The 25234-nt window shown below is 43.3% G+C and overlaps 1 protein-coding gene across 5 annotated transcripts in view; it reads right to left on the reverse strand.

The window, feature by feature from the left end:
* Positions 1 to 21094, reverse strand: part of vn (membrane-bound neuregulin protein vein) — a 35906-nt gene extending 14812 nt beyond the window's left edge. Inside the window, exon 1 of one of the 5 annotated variants that reach the window (XM_089468765.1) lies at positions 17308 to 21094. In XM_089468765.1, the coding sequence (XP_089324891.1) occupies positions 17308 to 18760 (1453 nt within the window). In that variant the 5' untranslated portion in view covers positions 18761 to 21094. The remainder of the gene's footprint in view (positions 1 to 17307) is intronic. The other 4 variants (XM_018008242.2, XM_089468762.1, XM_089468763.1 and 1 more) reach the window with 4 other exon arrangements.
* Positions 21095 to 25234: the final 4140 nt, after the last annotated feature.

Raw genomic sequence — 25234 nt, forward strand, 5'->3', positions numbered from 1 at the left:
AGAGGTAGCGAGGCGGCGATATACATATACAATGTGACCTTCAGCTGGTGTGGTTCACACCCACTGCCAAAGCACCGCTAGGTGGCGCTGCAATTGCTGCGGCTGCAGCTGCAGCACCTGGCAACTAAATAAAAATTTGGTGCATGTTCGCTGATTGAACACAAATGATACGGAAGTCGGTCGGTCGCCAAGCGGGGCCAATTCGCGAAAAACAAAAACAACAACAGCAACAAAAACAAAACTAAACTAAACTGAACCAAGCCGAGCCGAGCTGAGCCGAGTTAAGCCAATGAGTAAAATTCTCACGCTTGGCCACTTGAATTACCCGCCAGATTACATGAAACGCGCCTACACAACAGCAGCAGCAGCAGCAGCAAAAACAACAACAACAACAACAAGCGACACCGACGATGTCGAAGAAGGCGCATAAATCAGCTGCTGGCTCGACTCGCACACAGAGACAGAGACAGAGCTGAAGCTGGAGCTGGGGAGCTGTATCTGGATAGCAGGAAAAAGCCGCCAGTTGTACGCATGCCAAAAGCGGCTTAAATGTCCAAAGTGGGCAACAACAACAACAACAACAGCAGCAACTGGAAAATGTGAAAATGTGCAGTGAAAAGTCAGCTGGCCAAGTTCTGCTGCTGCTGCGGCTGCTGCTGTTATGGGAAACTATTCCGGCCACAGCATAGAGCCACAGCTTGCAGGCGCTGTGAAACAAAAATTAATCATACGCCCCATTAAACGGATGACGCAATCAAGTGTTGGCCTTTTGCAGCAATAATTCGAGCGCCCATTTTGCAACACAAATTCAAAAAGCACTCATCGCCAGACTTGTCAGAGTCTAGGCATGCCACACACACACTCACACACACACTATATATATGTGTGTGTGAATGCGTTGACTTCTTGGAAATTGCGGCAATGTGCGCAAAAATAAATTTCTTTGACACGCCACATAAAATGCTGCTGAGGATTCCAGATGAAAAGCCGGCAACTGGCAAGCACTTGGCTCACACACACACACCCACACACACTCCCATATTGCACTGCCAAAAAGATGAAGAAGAAGAGGCAGCAGCAGCAGCAGAGATATTCGGCATATTTTGACTTCTGCATTTTAATTCACTTGCGCTTATTTATTTGGCTCCCTTAATGCATCCGTTTTTATCTTTGGCGGCTGCTGCTTCTTCTTCTTCTTGTTCTGTATTTTATTATGCCCATTACTGTTTACTGTTCATTTCAGGACGCTGAAATGTTTATCGCTTATATACATGATATTTTTGACTTATTTATTATCTCGCAGCTCCATTTTATCTTAGTTTTGTAATCAATAGAAATTTAGTTCTAATTTTGATATTTGTATGTCCATATACAAACTGCAGCCACTTTTCGCATTATTGATAAGAGACGTATATCATAATGGAGGCAGTGCCAAAAAAAAAAAAAAAAAAGGAAACAAACAAAAGCAAAAATGTTTTCCTATTCCGAGGAATAGTTAGTCTAAATTGTTAAAAACATTCGATTTGTTATCTTTTGGAACATATGTCAAAATTCTTGGAACTGGACAGACAGCAGTAATTTTGTTGTTTTCATATGGGGTATTCCCATTTCTATAATTTCTTGTTTAGTTTTTTTCCATTTGTCATAAAAATGTTCTGTGTTTTCACTCTGTGTGTGTGTGCTTGTATTAATTAACGATGTGTTGAAAATGTGATTCCCGAAAAAATGGAATCGAATAAAATTTAAATTGTTTCACATTTACAGTTTTGTACAGACGGTGCTGTGGGGCAATGCGACGTTTACGGCTCAACGCACTTTGATTCCCAATTCGATCTGAATTGGATGCGCCGCAGCCAAAAGGTTTGGCCATGCCTCTCTGGTTGCCACACCCACTAGAACGCAATTGTGTTGCCAGTGTTGCACAACGGCAATAGCAACAAGCAGCAGTAGAAGCAGAAGAACAATCATTTGTTTAGACAACTTGTAGGTAGCAGTTCGTCAATCAACTGACGCCTTAAAATACAACACAAAAAAAAGAAAACTCATTGCGAAAAATCGCCTGCACATCAATAAAGAAATTCGAACGATCAACTTCGAAATACGAAATTCGAAATCAAAATGTTTGCTGCACAGATAGAGAGAGAAAGAAAGAGAGAGAGAGAGAGAGACCGTGAGCATAAGCTAAATAAATAAATAAGCTGCCAAACTACAAAGATTACAACATTTGTGATGTTTATTAATACGAATTTAAGTAGCCACCGTTAACAACAATAACAACAAGAACAAACACTACAACAACAACAACAAAAGAAGCCACCAAGGTGTTTTTGGTTTGGGTGGGCCGGCGGCTCTACCGACCAGAGCGCAGACGGTGCGGGGCGGGCGCACCGGGTGCCCAAGTAGCGCTTTCATCTTTTTGTAATTAGGTGTGCGCAGAGACTGATAGATAGCGCGATAGATATATACAGATTGGACTTTGAATATGCACAATACACGCACACAGGCACACACGCACACACACTTGTTTAGCATAGGCACACTCTCGTATATGGGCCAAAGTGTAAGAAAGATGAAAATTAAAACAGCAGCCCCACGATATGTTTACATATTGTAATGCGTGCAGCAAGCGAGCAGACAGCGAATGTGCTTGGGCATTACAGTTCGATAAAGCCATTCGCAACGTAACAGTCATCGATAAATATCGAGCTGCTAAGGACAGCACAGGCTCAGTTTCATTACTTAAACTAAATATCCGTGAATTGATTGAAAGTTGATGGAATATCATGTTTACATAGGCAATTAGCCAACAAAACAGTGATTCAATTAAAAGTTATCGATAAAGTGGAAAGGTATTAATAGGTAGTTAAGCACTCATGTGAGATTAGATAAGACCTATAATAGTAATTACTAATCAATGTCTTAGCCGATTTCAGACAGGAAACTGGTGCAAAAGTATCTATCTTATTGTTGCTATCGCTTAAATTCAAGTTTATAGCCGTCTATATGAGATTAGATAAGAATTAAATTTATTTAATAATTTATAGAGTCTAAGGTAATGCATTTTTGTTGAATGAAAGACAAATTGTGGATTGTTGAATATATGTTTAAATAAAATGAGATATATATACTTGGTTTTCCATATGAAATATAAAAAATAAACTTTGATAGAGCATTGAAATGTTACTTTGATTTGTTGGCGACTTTTATTGGATCGAGTTTTGAAACGCCACACGCAGACGGCGTTCAACAGCTGTCGATACACACACGCACACACACACACACATACACACGCATACATACAACTTGCGCTTTGGCTATTTGAGTTTCAGTTTGCTGAGTTTCATTGCGGCCGATCCGGCGGGGGCGTTTATAATTAATTGTAATTGTCGTTGAAAGATTAATTTGGTTGCGCTTCAATGGCGCTTCATTGTCGGCCATTGCGCGGTTGGGGAAATCAATTTTATATCGCTTTTTCTTCTTCTATTATACGTGTATATATACATATATGTACATATATAGTTTGTTGTTGTTTGTTTTTCGGCTACTTTTGTAGAGTTTTTCGTTTGGGCTAGCCACAGACATAAATCTATATTTTATGCTGCGAAAAGTGCAATCAAGTGGTTAGCCGCGCAGCAGCGCCAAAGGGGGCTGGCCTAGGGGGAAATCTTCAAAGGGGCGAACGCGCGCGCCGTCTGCGTCGGCCCATCGAAATGGAGCATAAAAACTATGGCTATAAATAAGACCCTGTAGGAACTGTTTTCGTTGCGCTTGTTGTGCGTGTGTCTGCTCCGCTGCTCTGTCGCTCTGCTGGTTTGCTGGTTTGCAGGGTAGGCAGCTCGCTAGCTAGGTAGACGGGCTGGGCTGCCTGTGTTTTCAAATCAAATTCAAAGTTGTTGCTGCCGAACATTTCCGCAGATCAAAGTCACAGCTTGACAAAATTCTATGGAAAGGGGCTGGCTGGCGGCCCAGCTGGCAGCTGGCTGGTTAGCTAGCTCTGGGTCGCTCTGGCTGCTAATTGCTTTCATATCAATATCAATTGACGTTCCTGATAACAGCTTACAATTTGTTGTTGTCGACACCTATAATGGCCCGGGGGCATCTTTCGCACAATCTCCGACTGATAATTATCAACAGAAGCAGCGGCAGCAACTGTGGCCGGCAACTGTTGCAGCTACTGCCCCACTGATTGATATGCAAAACGCAAATGCCAGCAGCGCCCCCCTGCGGCTGCGTTTGCCAAATAAATGGAAAGAACTTTTCGTTATTACCAACACACAAACATGTTTGCATACGTATGTGAATTTAGCTGTTGTTGCTGCTGCTGTAGGTGGCGGCCTCTAGCGTTCGCTTTTTGCGCAATCGACTACGGCGCCGTCGCGCTGCAGGCCCTTTGATCTCTTTTTTGGCCAACAAACGTGGCGCCATCTGTTGTTGTTGCAGCTCTAATTAGGCATACTTCATGCAGGGGGCAGCGCCAGCCGATAGGGTGCTGCCCCAGCCGCCCCTGCCACCCCTGTGGCCCCTTCGGCGTCTGCGCGTCTGTCAGCGTTGTCAGCGTTGTCGTCGCGACGTTGTTGTTTTAAAAATAAATTGCACATCATTTTATGAAACATGAAAGATTTCAAATAAATATTTCGTCATTTTGTCAAAAAGGGACGCCCCACAAGTCAAATAAAGAATTTAATTAGTTTCGGAGTTGAATCAGTGCCCTCTGCTGACGTGTCATGGCGCAGCATCATCCGATTGGCGCGTGCTATATAAATACGCCAGCCAGAAGCCATAAAGCTCGTTGCATGTAGTTTCTCAGTAAGAGAGTGGGCGGCAACTATTTCGCAGAAAAATATTTAGTTAGACGTGCAATTGTTTTCCTATTACCATAAACAATATCACACCCACACACACGCACACACACACACGCACTCGGACTTGAGCAGAGTCAACTACTTGCAGTTATAACAGCAGTAGCAACAACAACAACAAATTGCCAATGACATATAAACAATCGCTGGCAACAAGTTGCTGCCGTTTTGGCCAAGTGCAGCAACAAAGTTGGCTCGAATGTCTGCCACTCAGGCAGCAGTATGTGGCACTGGCTGGCTGGCAATCATCATCATTAGCCACGGCCATTTTTGGGTAAATAGTGCAACCCTCTTTGCATAATAATGTGGACAAGGTGCGCATTTGGTGAAAAGCGCGCAACATGCAACATTTTTGTGTCTAAATAAAGATGCGATGCAGTCCGACAACAGCAACAGCAACAGTAACATCAGCGGCAACAGCAGCAGCAACAATAACAATAACAACTTTTGGCTGTTGCAGTTGCAGCCTGTTTGGCTGGCAACCCGGTAGTGAGTACTTGGTGCTTGCCAGAGCGACTGCGATACCTGTTTATCAGACAACGGCATATATCGATATCGATAAAATGACCAATCGATGTCAATATGAAATTGCTTATATAGGATTTACTCACTACAGTGGTTAGTGGTTTACTAGAGTTACTATTGAGTTAGCCTCAGAATTGTTTTGACTGTATCGATAATTATCGAAACATCATTCGATTTCATTTGCACTCTTAGTAATTAATAATCGAAAACTAAAGAGATGACTTTCCTTATTGTTTGTAATCGCTTCGATAATTATCGAAATATTATTCGATTGCATTTGCACTCTTAGTAATTAATAATAGAAAACTAAAGAGATGACTTTCCTTATTGTTTGTAATCGTTCCGATAATTATCGAAATATTATTCGATTTCATTTGCACTCTTAGTAATTAATAATAGAAAACTAAAGAGATGACTTTCCTTATTGCTTGTAATCGTTCCGATAATTATCGAATTATCAATTGATTGAACTTTTACTCTTACAAATTAGTAATCGAAAACTAAAGAGATGCCTTTCCCTATCGTTCGTAATCGTTATATATAACTTATCAATAGCTGTTGGGCCAGATTAAGAATCAAAGTACTTCTTTCTATTATCAACCCATTTTTGATTGGAATTCTTAATATGCTGCCAATTTAGTATTAACTGCAATAAACTCATTAACTCTGACGTCGATTCTTGTCGATAGTTATATCAATCGACTTATAAATAAATAAAAACATTCATTATTTGAAAAGTTATTGATTCATTGAGTTAGGTTAAGCATCGTTATCAGTGTGAGTGAGTAATCGATAGATGCGACAAGTGTTTCGTACCCTATTATAATTACAGCACAATAAATATTGTGTTGCTGGCTACGTGACGCTCTAATGCTTGGCTCTGGCAGCACGTTACGCATACGCCACATGGTACATACGTCATTGGCCACTGAGATTCTGGATAACTCTGCTTATCTGAGCCGCGCAAGCCGATAGATAAGTTCACACTGACACACACACACACATACAGACAATCGCGATCATTTTGGGGCACCCAGATTGAACGGCTTTCGCATTGGGCTCTCCCTCCCTACAGAGGCGCCAGCTCTTGCTTTCTTAGCAGCTCATTTGCAGTCACGTCAGAGGCGACAGGCGTCAGACGCCGAGCAATGGCCCCCAAGAAACGCTAACGCAAACGCAAACGCAAGCTTTGGCGTCACATTTTGGGCCACAAACTGTCATAGACTGGCGCAGATTTATAATGGGGCGCCTATCCAACCAAAAGTAGCAGCAGCTACAGCAACTACTGCGGCGACAAGCGAGAAAATTGTGCGGCTGTGCGACCGTGCGGCGGCTTCAAAGTTGTTTCTTTTTTGGTATTTTTTTTTTCTTTTTCTTTAGGTTTTGGTTTTCTTCCTCTTCTTTCTTTTGGTCTTTTTCGTTTTTCGTTTTGTGCTTTTGGTGGCATCATTAAAATGTACAGAGGAGCGCACAAATTTTTTTTTTTTTGAAATTTATTTCATACGCAGCGTGGGAATCGCGCCGTCAATTGTTTAAAAGGCGCCAACAGTCACAAAATATTTGACTTCAACCCAGTTCAGTTCATTGCTATTGTTGTTATTGTTGTTGTTGCTACTTTTCGCATTATAAACGCATTAACTAATGTTGGAATTATAAGATGCCGCGCCGCATAAATAAACAATTAAAAACTGCTAAGACGAACGGCCAAGAAAATGGAAAGAAGAAGGGGAAAAAAATGCCGATAAATGTCGTAGAAGCAGCAGCAAGACATAAGATAGAAAACATTGATAAGTGGAGCCCATGAGTTTCAATTTGGGGCCACTGACAGTTGACAAAATGCCAAGCGAAAATCTATTTTATATATGGACTCTAGACTCTAGCTGCCATTTTGGCAAACAAACTAAGCGAAACGGCTAAGATCTAGAGAGCACTACTCATAATTTTTCAACAGAAATATTGGAAGAAGACGGAAAAATAAAAAAAACAATATCGCTTTGTTTGTTTCTAACCGCTATATATAGATATAGCAATGGACTATAGATAAGATTAGTGTCGTAAAATTATCGACTCGTTACTCGTTCATTCATTTGTACGATAGAAAATTTATACGCACAGGGTTCAGCTGTACTTAAAATAGGGGTAATAACGTATTCCGGGAAAGCCTACACAATTTCGGGGAGCACTCGATTTCAATTGATTATAAAGATAATTGATTGTATCTGGGATATTTATGATTATATTGCACTATGATTATGACGTATGAATTTATGGCCTACAATCAAGGAAGCTGTCGATACTAAATGTACTTTCTGTTTTTATAAATGATGATTCACGCACTGCTTGACCAATGCGTAATGCCTTCCCCAAGTGTATCAGTACTGGGTATGGCTATTTATATAGATTGTACTCCCAGTTTTCAATCTGTGTTATACAAACTCTTCCTTTCTCTGTCCTTCTGTTTCCTTATTTCTCTCTCATAGTTACTGTTTTCATTTCTATCCCTTTCTCCCTCTCTGTGACTATCATCAAGGAGAGATAGTAATAGAGAGAGAGCATCTATCATATGCTCTCTCTCTCTCATTCCTCTATCTCATCCACTCTCACGTCTGCCCGCTCACTCCGCCATCCAATGTTCTTAGCCAATTGCGCTGGCTGCCTTCTATCTATCTAAATGCATATTAAAAGACATTGCTCATACGCACCGTTTGCTTTTTGGCTGTCTCGTCATTTGTGGGCTAGTGAGAGCGTGGCGAGCGCTTTATGGTCTATGAAACGAACCAAATTTCTACGCTTTGGGCTTAATTGCAAGCGGCAGAAACCGTAAAACAGTTGCCAAAACGCCGTTAACTCAACTGCCAGACACATTTTCCATTTCTTCTTCTTCCACTGCTTCTGCTTTTTACTATCTCTTATTATTAGTTTCATGCTGCCAGCACGTGCAGGCGCTGAAGTGCAACCATGTGCTTAGACTGCTCATAAAGACCCCAAAACTAAAGCAAAAGAATACAGAACCGAACCGACTATGATCCATTATCAGAAATTTTATCAACAGCAGTAAAAGCAACAGCAACAGCAACAAGTTGCAATTTAATGACAACAACAACTTGAGCTGCAGGGCAATGCAATGCAAATTGAATTGATGTTGCGGTTGTTGCTGCTGTTGTTGCCCTTGCCTTGTAGCTGAGCTGCATGCCTGAAATTATAGCATAAATAGCTAAAGCCGAAGACCAACAGGTGCCCAAGTGCCAGTTGGTAGTTAAGAGTTGCCAGTTGCCAGTCAGTTGGCAACACGTGCCCAGGGCGATGCTGCCGTGGCTAAATAATTACGTAATAAGTGGTTGGCAGCCAGGCAGTCAGCAAGGAGCCCAGGCAAGAGCCAACAGCCAACAGGCTGCCAGGCAGGCAGTCAGCAGCGGCAGCAGCAACGGCAGCAGCAACGGCAGCAGCAGCTTCGCCTGTCAGGCAAACTATGCCAAGAATTTCATATGAAAGCGCGGCCAAAGAAGAAGAAGTGAAAAGTCTGTTAGTCAACCAGACAGCGAGACGACCAGACGGGCTGGCCCAAGCAGTCGTCAGTCAAGCAGCGGGCAACATTGTGGCAAAATATATAGAAACGCAAACTTGTTGCACGCTTCGCATTCAGCTGTGACACGTGTGACTAACAAACAGCTCCAGTTTTAGTTGCAGTTTAGCTAGCTAGTTCCTTTAGCGAGTAGTCAGCCCTAGAGCTTATTAAATCACAAGGGATTTCTCTTTATTAATGCCAAAAAGATTCAGTTGGTTTTAATTGCATTTCAGAAAGCGAAACTGAAGCTATTATTCTATTATTTCCAACTCTCTCGCTCGCTCTCTCTCTCTCTCTCTCTCTCTCGCTCTCCCTTGTGTAGCTTAATATTTGGAACTAGTTCCAGTTGCATTAAGCAGCGCCGCATTGCCGCATTTCATGCCTAGGCAACATGTTGCTAGCGCATGTTGCTGCTGCAGCTCATGTTGCCGTTGTCATTGCTGCGTTCCAGCAACAACGCAGCACACAATCAATAATCGCAACGATAAAGATCGTTATTTTAGACCGATGACGATGACGACGACGACGCATGTTTTGCAGCCAGCTGCAGCAGCAATAGCAGCAACAGCAGCAACAGCAACAGCAGCAACAGCAGCAGCAACATTGCTCTGTCGACGCTGGCGACTACTTGGACAATTGCAACGGGCGGCGCATGAGTTATGACGACGTCCTCGTCCAGCTGCGCGTTCGCACGCCACACATGCGCAATGGCAATGGCTCATCTGACTGCACCCCTCCCCCTCTCTCTCTCTCTTTCTCTCTCTTTGCGGCTGTGGTGCGTCTGGCGCGCTGTGCGGTAAATTCGCTTTATGGGCTCCCGACAACGACGACTGCGAACTGCTCTATGCTAATTACGTCATGGGGACGACGCTTCGTACCTAATTTTGCATTGTGGGAACCGAAAACTGGAAATCCAAGACACCCAAGACACCGCACAGCGACTTTATTTTTTTTTCTCCTCGCTCTTACTGCAGCAGCCGTAGCAGCAGCAGCAGCCGGCTCTTGGACAGCCCCCTGCTCCTGCGCCCCCTGTGTATGTACCTGCTCTGGCCTGACTGCTTGCATTTTCCAACTGCGGCAATAAAAAAAAAACTGTTGCGGCGGCGGCGGCGGCAGCCAAACGAGCAACAAACGACAACAACAGCAACTGTTGCAGTTGCTGCTGCTGCTGTTGCTGCTGCTGTTGTTGTTGTTATTTAAGCAAATGTGTCGCAGCCAAAGCCAAAGACGACGTCGACGCCGACGCCGACGCCGACGTCGCATATAATGACTTTTTCGACTCGGACTGTGTTGGCTTGCGCTTTTTATGCTTATGCTTTATGCGCTCGCCCGGGCTGGCTGGTCAAGCATGTGGACACTGGCTGCATTGCTATTTGCTAGCGTGCCTCATCTGTGTTGCAGGAGGCAGCAGCAGCAGTAGCAGCAGCAGCAAAAACAGTTGCCGTTTGTTGTTTGCAATTGCTGTTGTTGCTGCTGCTGTTGCTGCTGCTGTGTGTGGCATGCAGCAATAACAAGTTGCTGCTGGTGGCAAGTTGAAATAATTGTGTGTGTGAAAATATTTTGAAATGGGCGCGAGGCAAGTTCGCCAGCAACATGTTGCCAAAACAACAATAACAATAAAACATAACAAGCAACCAGCAACATGTTGCTGTGTCCTTGAATCTAGCATTTTTTCGCCGTTTTGTTTTGTGTTCCTCTTTCCTTTTTTTTGTTATTTTTTTTTTTTTGTGCATTTACAAATGTTATTAAGTGCAGCAAAAATGCGAATTAAAAGCACAAAAATTACATTAAGACACATTTAAATACCATTTAAATAGCTTTTTGTGCACAAGGTGAAGCTGCAAGCAAATTTTCTGCCGCACAAAAATGCTGCTAAGAATGCAACTTCAAGTTGTGTGTGTGTGTGTGTTGGTGTATTAACAAAGCCTGGGAACCGAAAAGACAAACACGCGCTCGACTTGCCCCAGTGGCAAAGTGGACAATGTGGGCCTCGGGGCAAATTTGAACAGCTTTTTATTTGGGCACACGGTCAGCTCGCCGGCCGGCAGATGATTGGATGCAATTTGGTCAATTTAATAATATACATTTTATATAATTTCCATAAGCGATTTGGCTGCACTCGGCGACTGTTGCTGTTGGTGTTGCTGCTGCTTGAGTTGCCTGTGGCGATTGGCCAGTGGAATTTCCGCCAGTGGCCGGAAAAACCCGCCGTGCTCACGCCAAGTGACAGCAGAAATTCAACATAAAAGGCTGACAGAGCAGAGGCCAGGGTAGGAGCAGGGGCTTGGCAGGGCGGACGGGGAATTTCCGGCGCACAAACATGTGGCATGCTGTATGCATTTGTGTGCAACGCACTCGATTGCCACTTGCCTTTTACCTGTTGTGCCCACCCAGCAGCTTAGTATCTCCCTCTCACCGTCTCCGTCTGTCTCTCTGTCTCTCGCTCTCAAGATATTTTCCCACGCAGGTAGCGTGAGGCGGCGCCCTTGACTGGCGAAACGGCCAAGAGCAGAGGCTGAGCTGAGCTTCTATCAATTCCATTAACAAGTTAAGAACTCAATTGAATCGCGCCGATTAAGCGATTTAAGTGGCAACAACATCATCAGCGGCAATGCGATTATGATCGTGAAATCGGCTAAGTCGTCAGCTAAAAAGAAAATATTGCCTGCCACAAGTAGCAGCAGCAGCAGCAGGAGGAGGAGCAGTAGCAGCAGCACATGTGGCATGCAGCAGGGGAGAGCAAAAGTGGAATGCAGAACTTGAATCTGGCAATATCAAAGGCAAATTTTTCAAGCGCAGACGTTGTCGACATTGTTGAAGCTGTGCCAGTGGCAGAGGCAGTGCCAATAGCAGGTTGCAGGTTGCAGGTTGCAGTTGTTGTTGCATTTGCAGCAGACCAAGCGATAGCCAAGAAGGTGTTGCTGCCACTGAAGTAGATAGATGAGCCAGCAGCAGCCGGCCTCAGCCTTGGCTCTGGCTCTCGCTTTGGCTCTGGCTCTCGCTTTGGCTCTGGCTCTGACTACGGTCATGTCGCATTATTAATGTTTGATGTAATTAATGCGTAATTAAGATGGCCAACAACTTGCAATCTGCAAATTGTGATTTGCGATTTGCGAGCTGCGAGCTGCGACTGGCTGCATCTGCCACACTGAGTCAGTGAGTCAGTTACACTTCCATTTCCGCCAAAACAAAAATAGTTCAAAAGCCAAATATCAAATGCCGCCAACGCAAATTGCAGTCTTGGCCAAAAAACGAAAACCAAATGGAATCATTAATGCGGCAACTATCATGGGAAACTAATAATGAATCTCCCTCTCTCTCTGTCTTTCTCTATCTCTGCTAAGAGATCTCAGCTCAAATATCGATCAATTTTGTCCAAGTTGAGCGCGATTCATTAATCTTGGCCGCGTGCGCAACTGTTGAAGCGTTTTTCCATTCCTAATGGGCAGCCGACAGAGATACAATAATAGAGAGACTGAGAGAGTGAGAGAGCGCGAGAGGAAGAGAGAGAGGTGGGCAGGCGGGGGCTGATTTAGTGGAGCAGAAGTTGGCCCAGGGCAATGCGTTTATGCGGGCACAAATTAACAGCAAGGCAAAACAATTAGTGGCAACAACAACAACAGCAACAGCAACTACAACAACAACAGCAATACGCACCTTATCATTTATCTTAGCTGCGCTGGCTATTTATTTGGAATGTGCCGCAAGTGCCGCGAAAATTAACGCAAAAATTTTGACTGGCTAATTGAGCGCGGCTTTTGGCCATAAACTAAGCATTTAAGCCAAACTGGAGCTCACGGGCATGCTGCATATTTCAAAAGCTTTGTGACACAATCAAAAAAGGGGGGTTTTAAATTTAAGGAAAATATCATTTCTAAAACAATTTACTGGCCTAATGTCTAGGCAGAAGCCTTTTTATATCTCGACTCTAGGGGAAGGAAATAAATTGAAGAGAATTTATATGAATAAATGAAGGTCCATACATAGTCTAACAAATTCACACAAAGCCATTCACAATAGCTTTATAGATATTATAGATATACGGGGTATGGGAAATTTTAGGTAAACAAGAAAAACCAAAATAATAATTTATTTCATATTTTTGAACCCACATATTAATCTTTACTCAACTAGTTATAGACTAGACTTCTAATCATAATCTTTGGTTTCAGCACCTCCATACCTTGATTAGGGCATTCAGAGTGCGCTGTTCTAATTGAGAAATCGTAGTTGGCTCAGATTTCAGTTCGGATGCGCCACCTGTGGGGCGTTTGGTGGGTCTTTGATATCGCCGACATAGATCTGAATCTGTTGACTAGATCTTATGAATGGCATGCGTTATATGCATTTGGGTTTGCTTGGCTAGGCTAGAGCATGGCTGGCTGGCTGGATGGATGGATGGATGGACCGGCGACTGGGTCTGGGCTGGGATTATGTCACATCCGCTTGGCCCTGCTTAAGACGGATGCTTCACTGTGCTGAGTGCCTGGCCATTAAGATCGAGTGGGCCGAGCACTTGAGAGCCGAGTGAGAACAGTGGCTGCCATTGATGTTGTTGCCAGCAAGTGCAATGCAATGCAATGCAATGCAATGTAAAGCGGCTCCATTAGCGCCACTCGAGGGGAACTTAGGTGTTTTCGGTCGGACTGCCAGTGCATCGCATCGCACTGAGATCTCTCTGTGCAGCATCTCTGATTTCCAAATGTGCATTACAGACGCTCGTTAGGTTAGCATGGGCAGGCGGGACAAGGGCCAGAAGTGTGCTTCGGGTCTAACAAGCATAATATTTTTGGCAAGGCGGCGTCGGCTGATGACGATGCCGACGACATCGACATCTTCCTATACTCGAAATGCTTTTCAGCTGCGATTGTTGCTGTTGTTGTTGCTGCTGTCGGCGGGGCCAGAAATAGCGTAAAACTCATAAACGGCTGGCGACTGTTGCTGGCGTGGGGCAAGTGGCGAGTGGCGAGCAGCAGCAGCAGCAGCAGCAGCAGCAACATGCGATGCCATTTGAAAATTTCATTTCATTTCGTTATAATTTTCTATTTCCCGCATGGCGAACGGCCCCTAGGTACCGCTACCACTGGGTCCCCCTTAGCTGGTACCCCCGCAGCAATCTCACAGAGAGCGCATAGCAGCCCTCGCTAGTTGTTCATTTGGCTTTAGCTGCGTCTAGCGCCGGCATTCATACTTAATTACCAAAAACGAAAAGTCAAAGAGTCGTCGCAGTTGTCGTTCGTCGTCGTTGTTGTTGTTGTTGTTGTTGCTGCTGTTGCTGTTGCTCTTGTTGCTGCTGCTGTTGAATCTTCTCTGGCGTGACGCTAAATGAGCAGCACCAAGTCTTCTTCTGACCAGGTAGCCAGACGCACCAGCTATGATGAATTGTGGGTGCCGTTGAGTAAGTTCGCCTCTCTGCAACGTAGGCGTTGACCTAAATAAATAGTTGCTGCTGCTGTAGCTGCTGCTGCTGCTGCTGCTGTTAAATCGTTTTCCGCTTGTGCAATCGCTTGCTAAACATTCTATGGCGACAAGTGCAACCAGAGTAGATATCAGAGTTTTCCACATGGCTTTTGTAAATGGAAACTCACAGTCAAGGTTTGAGCAAAAGCTACAATATATATATACATACTTACATACATATATGTATGTATGTATATATCTAGTTGAGCTATTGAAATGTATATGGTTGCTTGGTGTTGGCGCTGTGACAAAATATAAAACCGCAAATTGATTTTCAATGCTGCATTTGTCTATTATATAATATTGTAAATGGATAAAGAAAGGTCTCATTGTGGGCTGCACTGATTGAAGGTGTTGCTGTCGCCACAGCTGCTGTTGCTGTTGTTGTTGTGGTTGGTGCTGCTGCTGCTTCTGGTCTACGCTTGGCGACATTTCGAGTTCCGCCAGTTTGTCTCCGCTTTTAACCAAAACAAACAACCAGAAGCACCGACAACAACTACAACAACAACAACAATAACGACAACAACAATCGATGCTGCTGCTGGTGGTGGTAACGACGAGCACACAAAAGCAAATGATGTTTTATGAGCAGCTAATTTACTTAACACCTCAGCAACAACAACAACAACAACAACAACAACAACAACAACAACAAATAACAGCAGCAGCTACAGTAGTCACATAAATAAAGATAAAGAACCAAAATTTCAACTATAATAGCCCAATGCCAAAAACAATGACAACGACAACAACAACAACAACAGCGAGCGATAGAATAAAACATTTATACATATATATATTTTTTTTATTTCAATTTTTTCATGTGCTGGGATTTTATTTTTAAAGTCAGCTTGGAGCCGTTGCGTGGGTGCAAATTGGACAATAATATTGGACCAGTCGATTCATGAAAATACCGATTCAGACAAGTTCGATTGCATTTTAATCAGTTTCAAGCAGAGCAGGGCGGAGCGCTCGGTTCCGGCTATGGCATATGGGGCATACGGTGCGTATGAACCGGTTCGCGTTTGCCCGTTGTGGAATCAGCAAGACACAGCAGCTCCTTGTAAACGGTTTATGGTTTTTTTTTTCGTGTTTTTTCAGTTTGGGATTTTTAATTTCTTCATTATGCTAGATCTGCGTTTGTCGCTGACATTGATGGGCTGCGGGTTTTATGGCCGACATTTGATTTGGTGCCCATTGATATGCAAATGCCGAGGAGCGCCAAGTGAATGCTGCTGGCAGGGCGTGGGCGGAGGAGCTCGATGGATTATGTATGCATTTGGTGCATAAAGTAGCTGTTTAAATCGTTCGTCAATCAGCTCAGTTGGGGCAGCGAAATTGAGGCACAAATAATGGAATGGAGAAATGGAAGCAACTGAAGGCAGATGCAAATTTTTCGCTGCGTTTGCAAACAAAGAGCCCAACAAAAGCCGAAGCCGAAAGCAAAATAAATCAATCTCAAACGAAAAAGTAAATATCCTGTGCGCCCCCGCCGCTGCCACGCAGCCGCTTCACACACAAACACACGCACACACACACACACACACAGTGCCCCATTCATTGATGAAGCTGAAAGGAACAATTGGCAAGGCGAGCGTGCGAAGAGAGAGAGAGAGAGAGAGAGAGAGAGAGAGAGGCGGCTAAAAGTAAATAAACACAAATTAAGAGTGGAGAAGCGTCAGAGGCAGAGAGCGAGACAGAGAAGAAGAGAGTGAGCGGGAGGGAGAGAGAGAGAGCGAGATAGTGAGTCTAAGAGGGGCAGCAGCAAGAACAGCTGATTGCAGCTGATTTCTGATTTCAAACAAAAAACGAAGAGGAAGAGCTGAGCAGAGAAGAAGGGCTGCCACTGCCGCAGCCGCGCCCTCGCTGTGTGCGACAGGCATGACGGAAGCCAAAGAAGACGCAACAGCAGCAGCAGCAGCAGCAGCAGCAGCAGAAGAGGCAGCAGAGGCAGCAGCAAAAAATGAATTAAAAATCTAATTGCGACCGCGCTGAAACAAAGCAAAGACGAGTAAAAGACAATAAAAAAGACGAGCGAGGGCGGAGGCGGTGATATACAGCATATATATATGTATCTACTCTCATATGGTTGAAAGTCGGCGTAGCTTGTTGGGCGCACTTAGTCGCGTTACAGACGCAAACGTCATGAACCGCAACGCAACAATAATTACAACAACAACAACAACAACAACAACAACAACAACAACAACAACAATAAGAACTTAGGGCTGGGTATGGCAAACCGCAAAGGTCGACTGCAGATGCCAACCGGTGAAACGAAGGCCAGAAGAAATGAGTTTTCAAAGTTTTTCCAACTTGGGGAGCAGCACAAAATTAATGCGAATTTAATTAAAATGTGCAACTAGCAACAGCAACAGCAACAGCAACAGCTGCAGCAGCAGTAACAGCAGCAACAATCAATTCTAGAGCTGAGCTTTGCTTGTTGCTGCCCAGCCGCCAAATTGTGGAGGAAGCAGCAACAGCAGCAGCAGCAGCAGCAGCAACTGTTGCCTGGATGCAGAGCTGACTTGGAAAATTGCAATCGTCGGCGCATGTGCGACGACTCCAACTAAGTGTGTGTGTGTGTGTGTGTGAGTGTGTTGCATAAATTTATTTCGGTCTGGTGGATATTAGCAGAGCGTGAAGTTGGCAAATAAGAAATTCAGCATAAAAAAAGGTAAATTTTCATTAAACAGCAACAGAAAAAAAAAAACAATAAATAAAAAATGAAGAAAAAAGGAAAATAAAGCGAGATAGAAAGCATTGATAAGTGTCTAACAAAGTTCAACTCTAACATGACTCAGTCTCTCAAGTATATATTCAAAGGGATCTTTGATCGGAATTGTACATATACATATATATATGTACATATAGTATAGAATCTCTTTGGGTACTCACCATAATTTTCGCTCACAGCTGCTTGGACTGACTTGAGCACTGGCGCCGTCGCTCGGATGGGCTGACCCAGTATGGAGAAGTTGCCGGGATTCGTTTGCTGGACAAACATGATGTAGCGTATGTCGGAGGATTGCTCCAGGTTGAAGTGGATCAGGCCGCGCACCTGCAGCCGCTCGCTGTAGATGTCGCACTCGCCGCTTCCGTTGCGCTGCGCGAACTGAAACCGAACGAGCTGCGGCAGCTGCAAGTCCCGCTGCTGCTTGAACACCTGCAGCACCTTCATTGTGGCCGAGAAGTTGGCCGGCCGATTGGCCGTCCTCGAGATGAACACGCCCATGATCACTGTGGGCGCCGCAAACGCCAGCTGAGCGGGATCCTGAGCGGAACAATAGCGACCCGTTCGCAGCTTATTCCGATGCTTTCGCGGATGTTTTCGTCGCTGCTGGTGTTGATGTTGCTGCTGGTATTGCTGCTGCTGTCGCTGCTGTTGTTGCTGTTGACGCCGCTGCTGCTGTTGACGCTGCTGCTGCCGTTGGCGGCGATACTCGCGCTTTGCCTCCTGCTGCTGCTGCCGATGGCCGTGATATTTCCGCTGGCCATTGCCAAAGTCGCGACGACTGCGCGCCGCCTGCTCCTGGCTGCTCGCTGGCACTTCATAGGACTCAATAAAATACATTTGCGCTGCTGCTGTTACTCTGCTGCTAAAGTTAAAGGCGGCAACATTTTGCTGTTGCAGCTGCAGTTGCCGCGCATGGCTGTTAGGCTGCAACTGCTGATGTTGCTGCAGCTGCTGCTGTTGCTGTAACTGTTGCTGCTGCTGTTGCAACTGCTGCTGCTGTTGCTGCTGGAGTGCATGTCGTCGCGTTTTACTACTCGACGAGATGCCATTGTTTAATAATTTATATTTTTGACTATTTATTAGCGTATTTGGAACTTGTTGATGTGACTGCTGCTGCTGCGTTGTCACCGCAGCAATATGTTGCTGCCGTTGTTGCTGTACAGCCGCATTGCTAACGCTGCCTGCGTCGAATACTGTTGCTGGCCTTAACTTAATGTTGCTAGTGCTACTAAGACTATTGCTGGGCCGGCTGAGCAGCCTACTTAAGATATTGTTGTTGTTGTCGATGTTGCTGCCGACGCTTTCACTGCTCCCGCTGCCATTGTCCGCCAGCTGTTGCAGCTCTTGTCGCTGCTGTTGCTGCTGCTGCTGCTGCTGCTGCTGTGGCAGCGCAATGTAGTAGCTGCTTTCTTCTGATTCCCATGATCTTTGCTGTTGCTGCTGGTGTTGGCTTGCGATTGCTGTTGCTGTGGCTGCTGCCGCTGCAGCTGCTGTTGTCGTCGGCACACATGTGATCAATAGCAACATGTAGCTGACGTAGATTGCTAGCGATATCAATGGCATTAGTTGCGGTTGCGTTTTTAGACTCCATTTGCGCACATGTTGCGCATACATGGCGTCCTCCAAAGTTGTTGTTGCTGTTGCCCTAGCTTTATTTACAAATCAACTATCGATGGCTGTCTATCGCTTATCGTAGCTGTTGCTGCTGCTGCTGCTAGTTGCTGCTGCTTGGCGGTCTGTTGCTGCTGTCTCTGCTTTTCACTGTCTATTGCTGGCAAATGTTGCCGTCGCTGCGTCGTCGCTGTGCCTTATCGTATTTTCGTTTATCCTGCAAATACTTTCGATAATTTCGTAGCATTTTGAGGGACAGCAACAGAGAGACGCGACACGAGAGAGACGAAAAGAAAGAGAGACACGTTGAGTGAGTGGGGTAGAGACAGTAAATGTTTAACAATTTCTAGCATAATATTTATGAGCACTTTGGGAACATTTTTGGCTGTTGCTGTTGCTGCTGCTGTTCTTGTTGCTGTTGCTGTTGTTGTTGTTGGTGCTGTTGCTGCTCTTGTTGTTGCTGGTGACTCATTTTGGCCCGATCGTCTGCTTTGGCAATGCAAAAAATGTATACGTATATCTTTAAATAAATAAATTGCTGTTTGTATTTGTTATTGTTGCTGCTGTTGTGGTTGCTGTTGTTGTTGCTGGTCTGCTTGTTCGTTCGTTTGCTGTTGTTGCATTTATTTTGTTTAGAATTTTATTTGATTTTATTTTATTCGTTCGCGTTCGCGTTCGCGTTTCACTTGAGCGCCTTGGAGTCGACGCACTGAGCTATGGCCACGCCCACCCCCTACCTCTTGAGTAGACGTAGACTTAAGGTCGTCGCGTGGCGTTTGATTTAAAGTTTTTATGCTGTGGATCTATTTTGCTGTTGTTATTGTTGTTGTTGTCGCTGATTCGGTTTGCTATTTGTTGTTGTTTTGCGCGTTTTTCACGACGTTTTTCACGCGCGCGCGTTTCGTGCGCGACTCGTCAAGCTGCTCGGCTGCCGTCGGCTCTTTGCCGATTGGCAGCTTCGCCTCTTCGTGCGTGCAATGCGACGCTTCGTTCGTGTTGCTGTTGTTGTCGCTGCTGCTGCTGCTGCTGCTGCCGCCGCTGTTGTAATTGTAATCCTCGCAGCGTGCGTATCTGTGAGATACACTTCTTTTCGATAATGTTAATGTTTGTCTTGCCGTATACGCGATCTGTCTATATAGACGTAGTCCGTAGTCGTTGCCGTTGCCGTAGCCCGTAGCCGTAGCTGTTGCCGTAGTCGCTGCCTGATTCACTGTCGAGTGTTTTCTGGCACACACATACGCACACACACTTGCACTGTCTCTGTTGTCGCTGATGACGCTGATGATGATGATGATGATGCTGCTGATGATGATGTTGATATAGCAGACACACAGACACAGAGTCAAACAGACACACACGCACGTACAACACACCCGACGAAGACAACACACACGTTTTCTAATTTTAGACAAAAGTAATTATAAAAGAAAAAAGCAGAGCAGAGTGCGCCGCGTTCAGCTCATACGCATATATCTTCTACTCTGCCTAGATATATATATGTATATATATACATATATGTTTTATATATATATTATCATATATATGTTGTGTGTGTTGCCGATTATATAGGAGGATCGTCGCAGCAAATATATATATTGCACACGCACACACTAAATCGATCCCGATCGTTTTTTATATAGACGCATATGCATATATGTGAATTATAAGTATATGTATTTGTGTATCAGATGTAGACAGACGATGTCAGTTGTTTGCTGGACGGAACAGTTGATGTTGCCAGTGACAATTGCAGTTGTTGTGGTTGTTGCTGTTGTTGTTTCTGCCGCTTTTGTTTTTGTGGTTTCTGCAAAGTTGATTTTCTCTTCTTTTTGTTTTTGTAACTCAACAAATTGTGCGCTTGGCTTATCAGTCAATAAATATCAGTTCGAAATTGATTTGAAAACTGAAAGTCCTTTCACGATAATCGCCATCTGATGAAATACTTAAAGTTTTCCACCTGCACACGGCAATCGATATTGATCGTAATATGCGAAAACAATTGTATTATTCATAAAGTCGTTGGGCTTTATTTTTATTTAAAGATTATTGTATTTTTATTTTCGTGAATATTTTTGTTGTATATTTTTTTCAAATTTATTTATTTATTTTTTTTATTTTAATTTATTTGTTGTTTTTGTTTCACGCACCGCACAGAAAATGAAATAAATTTAAATTCAATTTGAAATTCACATACACACGATGCCTCAGTGTCTCGGTCTGCATTTGACTCGACTATATTCTGTATATTCTCGGGATTTCGGTTTGCCGACACGCGCGTAACTGACCCGTTGCTGTTGAGTGTTTGCCGCGGACTAACAGCGAAACGTTACTCGGCACGTAACGCTTACGTTGCGCTGCACAAAACGAACCCGCCAACGCATCGTAACCAGCCGAGCAAACAAGATCGCTAGCAGTTTGTGTAGCAATTAATTATTTAGAGATTTTGGCTCATTTTTGACCAAAGAAAATTTTCAATAAATATTCGAATGTTGTACTTTGATTATTTTAATAGCAACTTGTGAAAATTATGATTCAAAATAAATTAAAAATTCGAATATAAACTAACAATAACATTTACAGTAGTATGTTGTACTCAAAATGGTTATGTTAAGCTCAGATTGGCACTGTTAGACTGTTGTGGCCTTAGTTGAGTTCGACGTCTAGGTTTGATGTTGCATGCTTGTCTGTTGCGCGCACGCTTCACACGTATAAGACAACGCCACATACGTATAAGATAAAGAGTTCGAGTGTATTGTATTCCAACAATTTGAATGAAATAATGAGCGCGCATTTACGTTTGAAAAAGGGGAGCTCTAATTATGCAGTAATTATGCAATATATTTTAGTTAGTAGAACATTTTTAAGCAGTATTTGAAACTCCATCATGTTTGTCATTTGATATTTTTATTGACTTTTATTTCCGTTAAAAATTTCATTAAATTTTTTTTTTGTGAAGGACTTTACATATATGTAATACGTCTATGTATATTATATCAGTCAGTTAAGTATCAGGCCAAACCGTAACGTGTTACGCTGTGCATGTAAATATTTTAACTCCTTGCGTAAGCGCTATCAAATCTTGAGTGAGTACCCATAGTTTATCAGAGTGCTCATACATGAAAATATTTTATAATTCTTCACCATTACTTACAATTCTTTTGATGAATTATTTTGAAAATAAGAGCTTTTGCAGGATATGCAGGACACGCTGTCTGATTAAGCACAAACGCTTGAAGAACTGAGCACGCTTCAATGGGCTTTCCTCTGTTTAGTGAAATATTATTGCGAGGGTTTTAGCTATTTATGCGAGCGATCATAGCAGCCGTTCCTATCTAAAATGTGATAAGCAATATATTGTATGCTTATAATAGTTTGTTGAAGTGTGTGATGGTTCGATATGGATAAAAAGTTGCTAATAAGATTTTATGAAATAATAAAAAGTGCTTGCCAAAAATTCCTGTTACCTGTAATTCGATTATATATTAAATGGGAGATCATGGTGGCTTAACGCATAATCTTTTGGGCAAGATTAGTTTAGAGTTTGCGGTATTCCACGAAAATCGACAGACTAACACATACGCAGCTGCTCTTAGAGTAAGCTGGCAGCTCGGCTCAGCTTTTTCCCATGATTATTTGCTTGATTGTCAAATGTCAAGCCCCCAACACAGAAGAAGGAGACCAAGTCGTCAGGTGAAGCTGTCGCTGGTTGGAAGTCGTGTAAACTTAACGTTTTTACCAGTTGCTGCTAATGCTGTTATTGTTGTTATTATAATTGTTGTTCTTGTTGCTGCTGCTGTTGCTGCTGTTGCCGTTGTTGTTTTTGTTGTTGTTGTCAAACAAAGCTTCCACTTGTTCTACGCATCGCGCATAACAATAAAAGAAGCGGAGCCAAGCGGGAAATAATAAAGAAAAAAAAAAAAACAAAACGAAAAAAAGATCGCCTCGCCCCAAGCTGGTGACAAGTGCGGCATTGTAAGAAAACCTGAAACCTCAACGCTGGCGCTTCATGAGCCAAAAGCCTGACTTTCAGGGGGTTGGCGGAGGGTGCTGAGGATGAGGGAGAAGGGCATTGGAGGAGAGGAGGACGACTGGCGAATAGGGTGGCAAAACGATTAACCATATAAACCAAATTACCTATTGAATTTAATTTATCCATGTGAAATACTTATCTATACCCTCATCTGACGATGACAATTGTAAATTGCATCGGGAATACGCGAAAACTTAAAGACGGTGCTTCCCAAAACAAGTTATATTAAGGTCAGCAGGAATAATGTCATAAAATTTGTTATTGCTTAGTAGAAAGATGTGTATTTGGGGATGTCCGAAATACATACATTACTAAGAAATAGGATCACATATTGGCAATCTGGCGCATATCAGCCTATTCTCTAAACTGATTAGATGCCATATCATTGCTGAAGATAAGCAACACAGTTGTGGGACTTTGTTGGAGCAGTTGCTAGCTTTTGAAAGCATGAAAAAATGTGTATATGTATATCTAATCGGGCATTCAGTGACTCTAATTTTTTTTTGGCACCGGAAGTATTTGAGGAAGTGAAACTGTGACCGCCAAGCACCTGTCGCTCAAGCAGGTAGACTGCTAGCTGAACTGAATGAAGCGTGTTTGAAAAGCTGCAAACTGTGGGCAGCCAGACAATCAGATGGCATTGTTTGGCCACTGGGAATCAACTGCTGTGCCGTGGCTGCTGCTCTGCATCCGAGAGTTGCGGAAGTGCAGGAAATACTCGAACTCGTGGGCCTTATAAACAAACCTCCGAATCCCGACAACGGCAGAGCCAATGCAACAGAACCAGAAACAGAGACCAAGACTGAGAGAGACACGGACGGACGGCACAGGGACAGGCACAGGCTGACGGCAATAGACAACAGCTGCCAAGCGCAGCGTCATTGCATCATCAACAAACAAACACATACACACACACACACACACACATGCATACACCTAGTAAGTAGAACAACAATAACAACAGTAAAACGCACCACTGAAAACCCACAACAATAACAAACATATAAAAACAAATTTTCCAAAAGCAATTTTGAAATGCGCGCAGGCGCAACGCCAACACCGACGCTGACGCAGACGCCAGCTGCGCAGCCAGCGTCAACGTTAAGAAAATAATGAAAATTAAATGGCTAAAAAAGCAAAACAACTGAAATTCTCTGGCATATTTTCTTTTTTATTTTGGTAACTACTTGAGAGCCACGAAAAAAAATAAACAAAAACAAACACAGAAACTACACAAATGATTGTGTAATTTTCGTAAATGACTTTTCACACACACACACACAAACACACACAACTATATATAGAGACAACCAAATCAAAGTAGTTTATAGCTGATATAGATGTATGTGACTTGGATTCATTTGCTAGAGAGCCAAGCGTAGAGTTTTTATTTAACACAGGACAGCTATATACTTGACTAAAAGAACATTCTAAAATTATTATGAAAAAATGGATATCTTTTAGTAAAATAATAATAATATAATATTTAATTTATTATATGCGTTAAATTTAAGTTATTAGATGCAGTTTTAAATACATTTACATACTTTTGGAAAATCATGTTTTTATACATGTCAAATTCTCTTTCCCTCTCTGACTCACACTTCCTCTCTCTCAATCTCTCCCTGTTTCTAGCAATAATTAGTTTAGCTCCGTTCTGTTATTTGTAGTGGTTATTATTATATCATAAAATTAAAAAAGTACAAAAATTTACTTCTAGATGAATAGAAATCCCCATGTTTGCTTAAAGTAACTCAAACTGGAGCGCGGCCAATAAAACCTATTGAAACCGAATGTGCTTTGATTGATCGCTAAGATGTTGGACATTGTATTATTAGCTGAAACAAGTTTCGACAAGATTAGATTAACAATGATTTAGTCGTGATATCATTTCTAACGTTAGTCATCAAAGCGGTAAGAATCATTTGGAATGACACGCGCCTTCAGTAAACTTTTTTTCTTTTTATCACAATTTCGAATTGTCGAAGACAATTGTAAGAGGAGCAAAGTTTAATCCGGACCACTAAATGGCAACGTGATTGTTTAGTCAGCTATAGTCGAAATGCGGCGCTATCTATCTCGGTCCCCGAATATCCAAAGATCTATTGCTGTTGTGGTAATTGCAATGAAAGTAAATGAAATTCAAATTTGTTTCCCTGGCACTTTTTAGTTGCTGTTGCAAGTAATTCAAGACTACGAAGCTCGTGGTACCAGTTGCTCGCTGCGCTCAGCTCTCAGCTCTCTGGTCTCTGGTCTCTGCTCTATGCTGTCCCCACCCCATCCCCCTCGTGCTGCACCTGTGTCACTTTTTCTTTAGCTGTCTCCGGGTGGCACCCTTGCGATCATCATCAGCCGCCACAGCCACTAAATTGTGTTAAAAACTTGCCAGCCAGCCAGAAATACAGAACGCAGAAACCTCAAGATCTGAGCGAACAGATAAGCGAACT

This window comes from Drosophila arizonae, chromosome 4 (genome assembly GCF_054131065.1).
Source record: "Drosophila arizonae isolate 15081-1271.41 chromosome 4, UAZ_ARI_1.0, whole genome shotgun sequence".
Taxonomy (NCBI): Eukaryota; Metazoa; Arthropoda; class Insecta; order Diptera; family Drosophilidae; genus Drosophila; species Drosophila arizonae.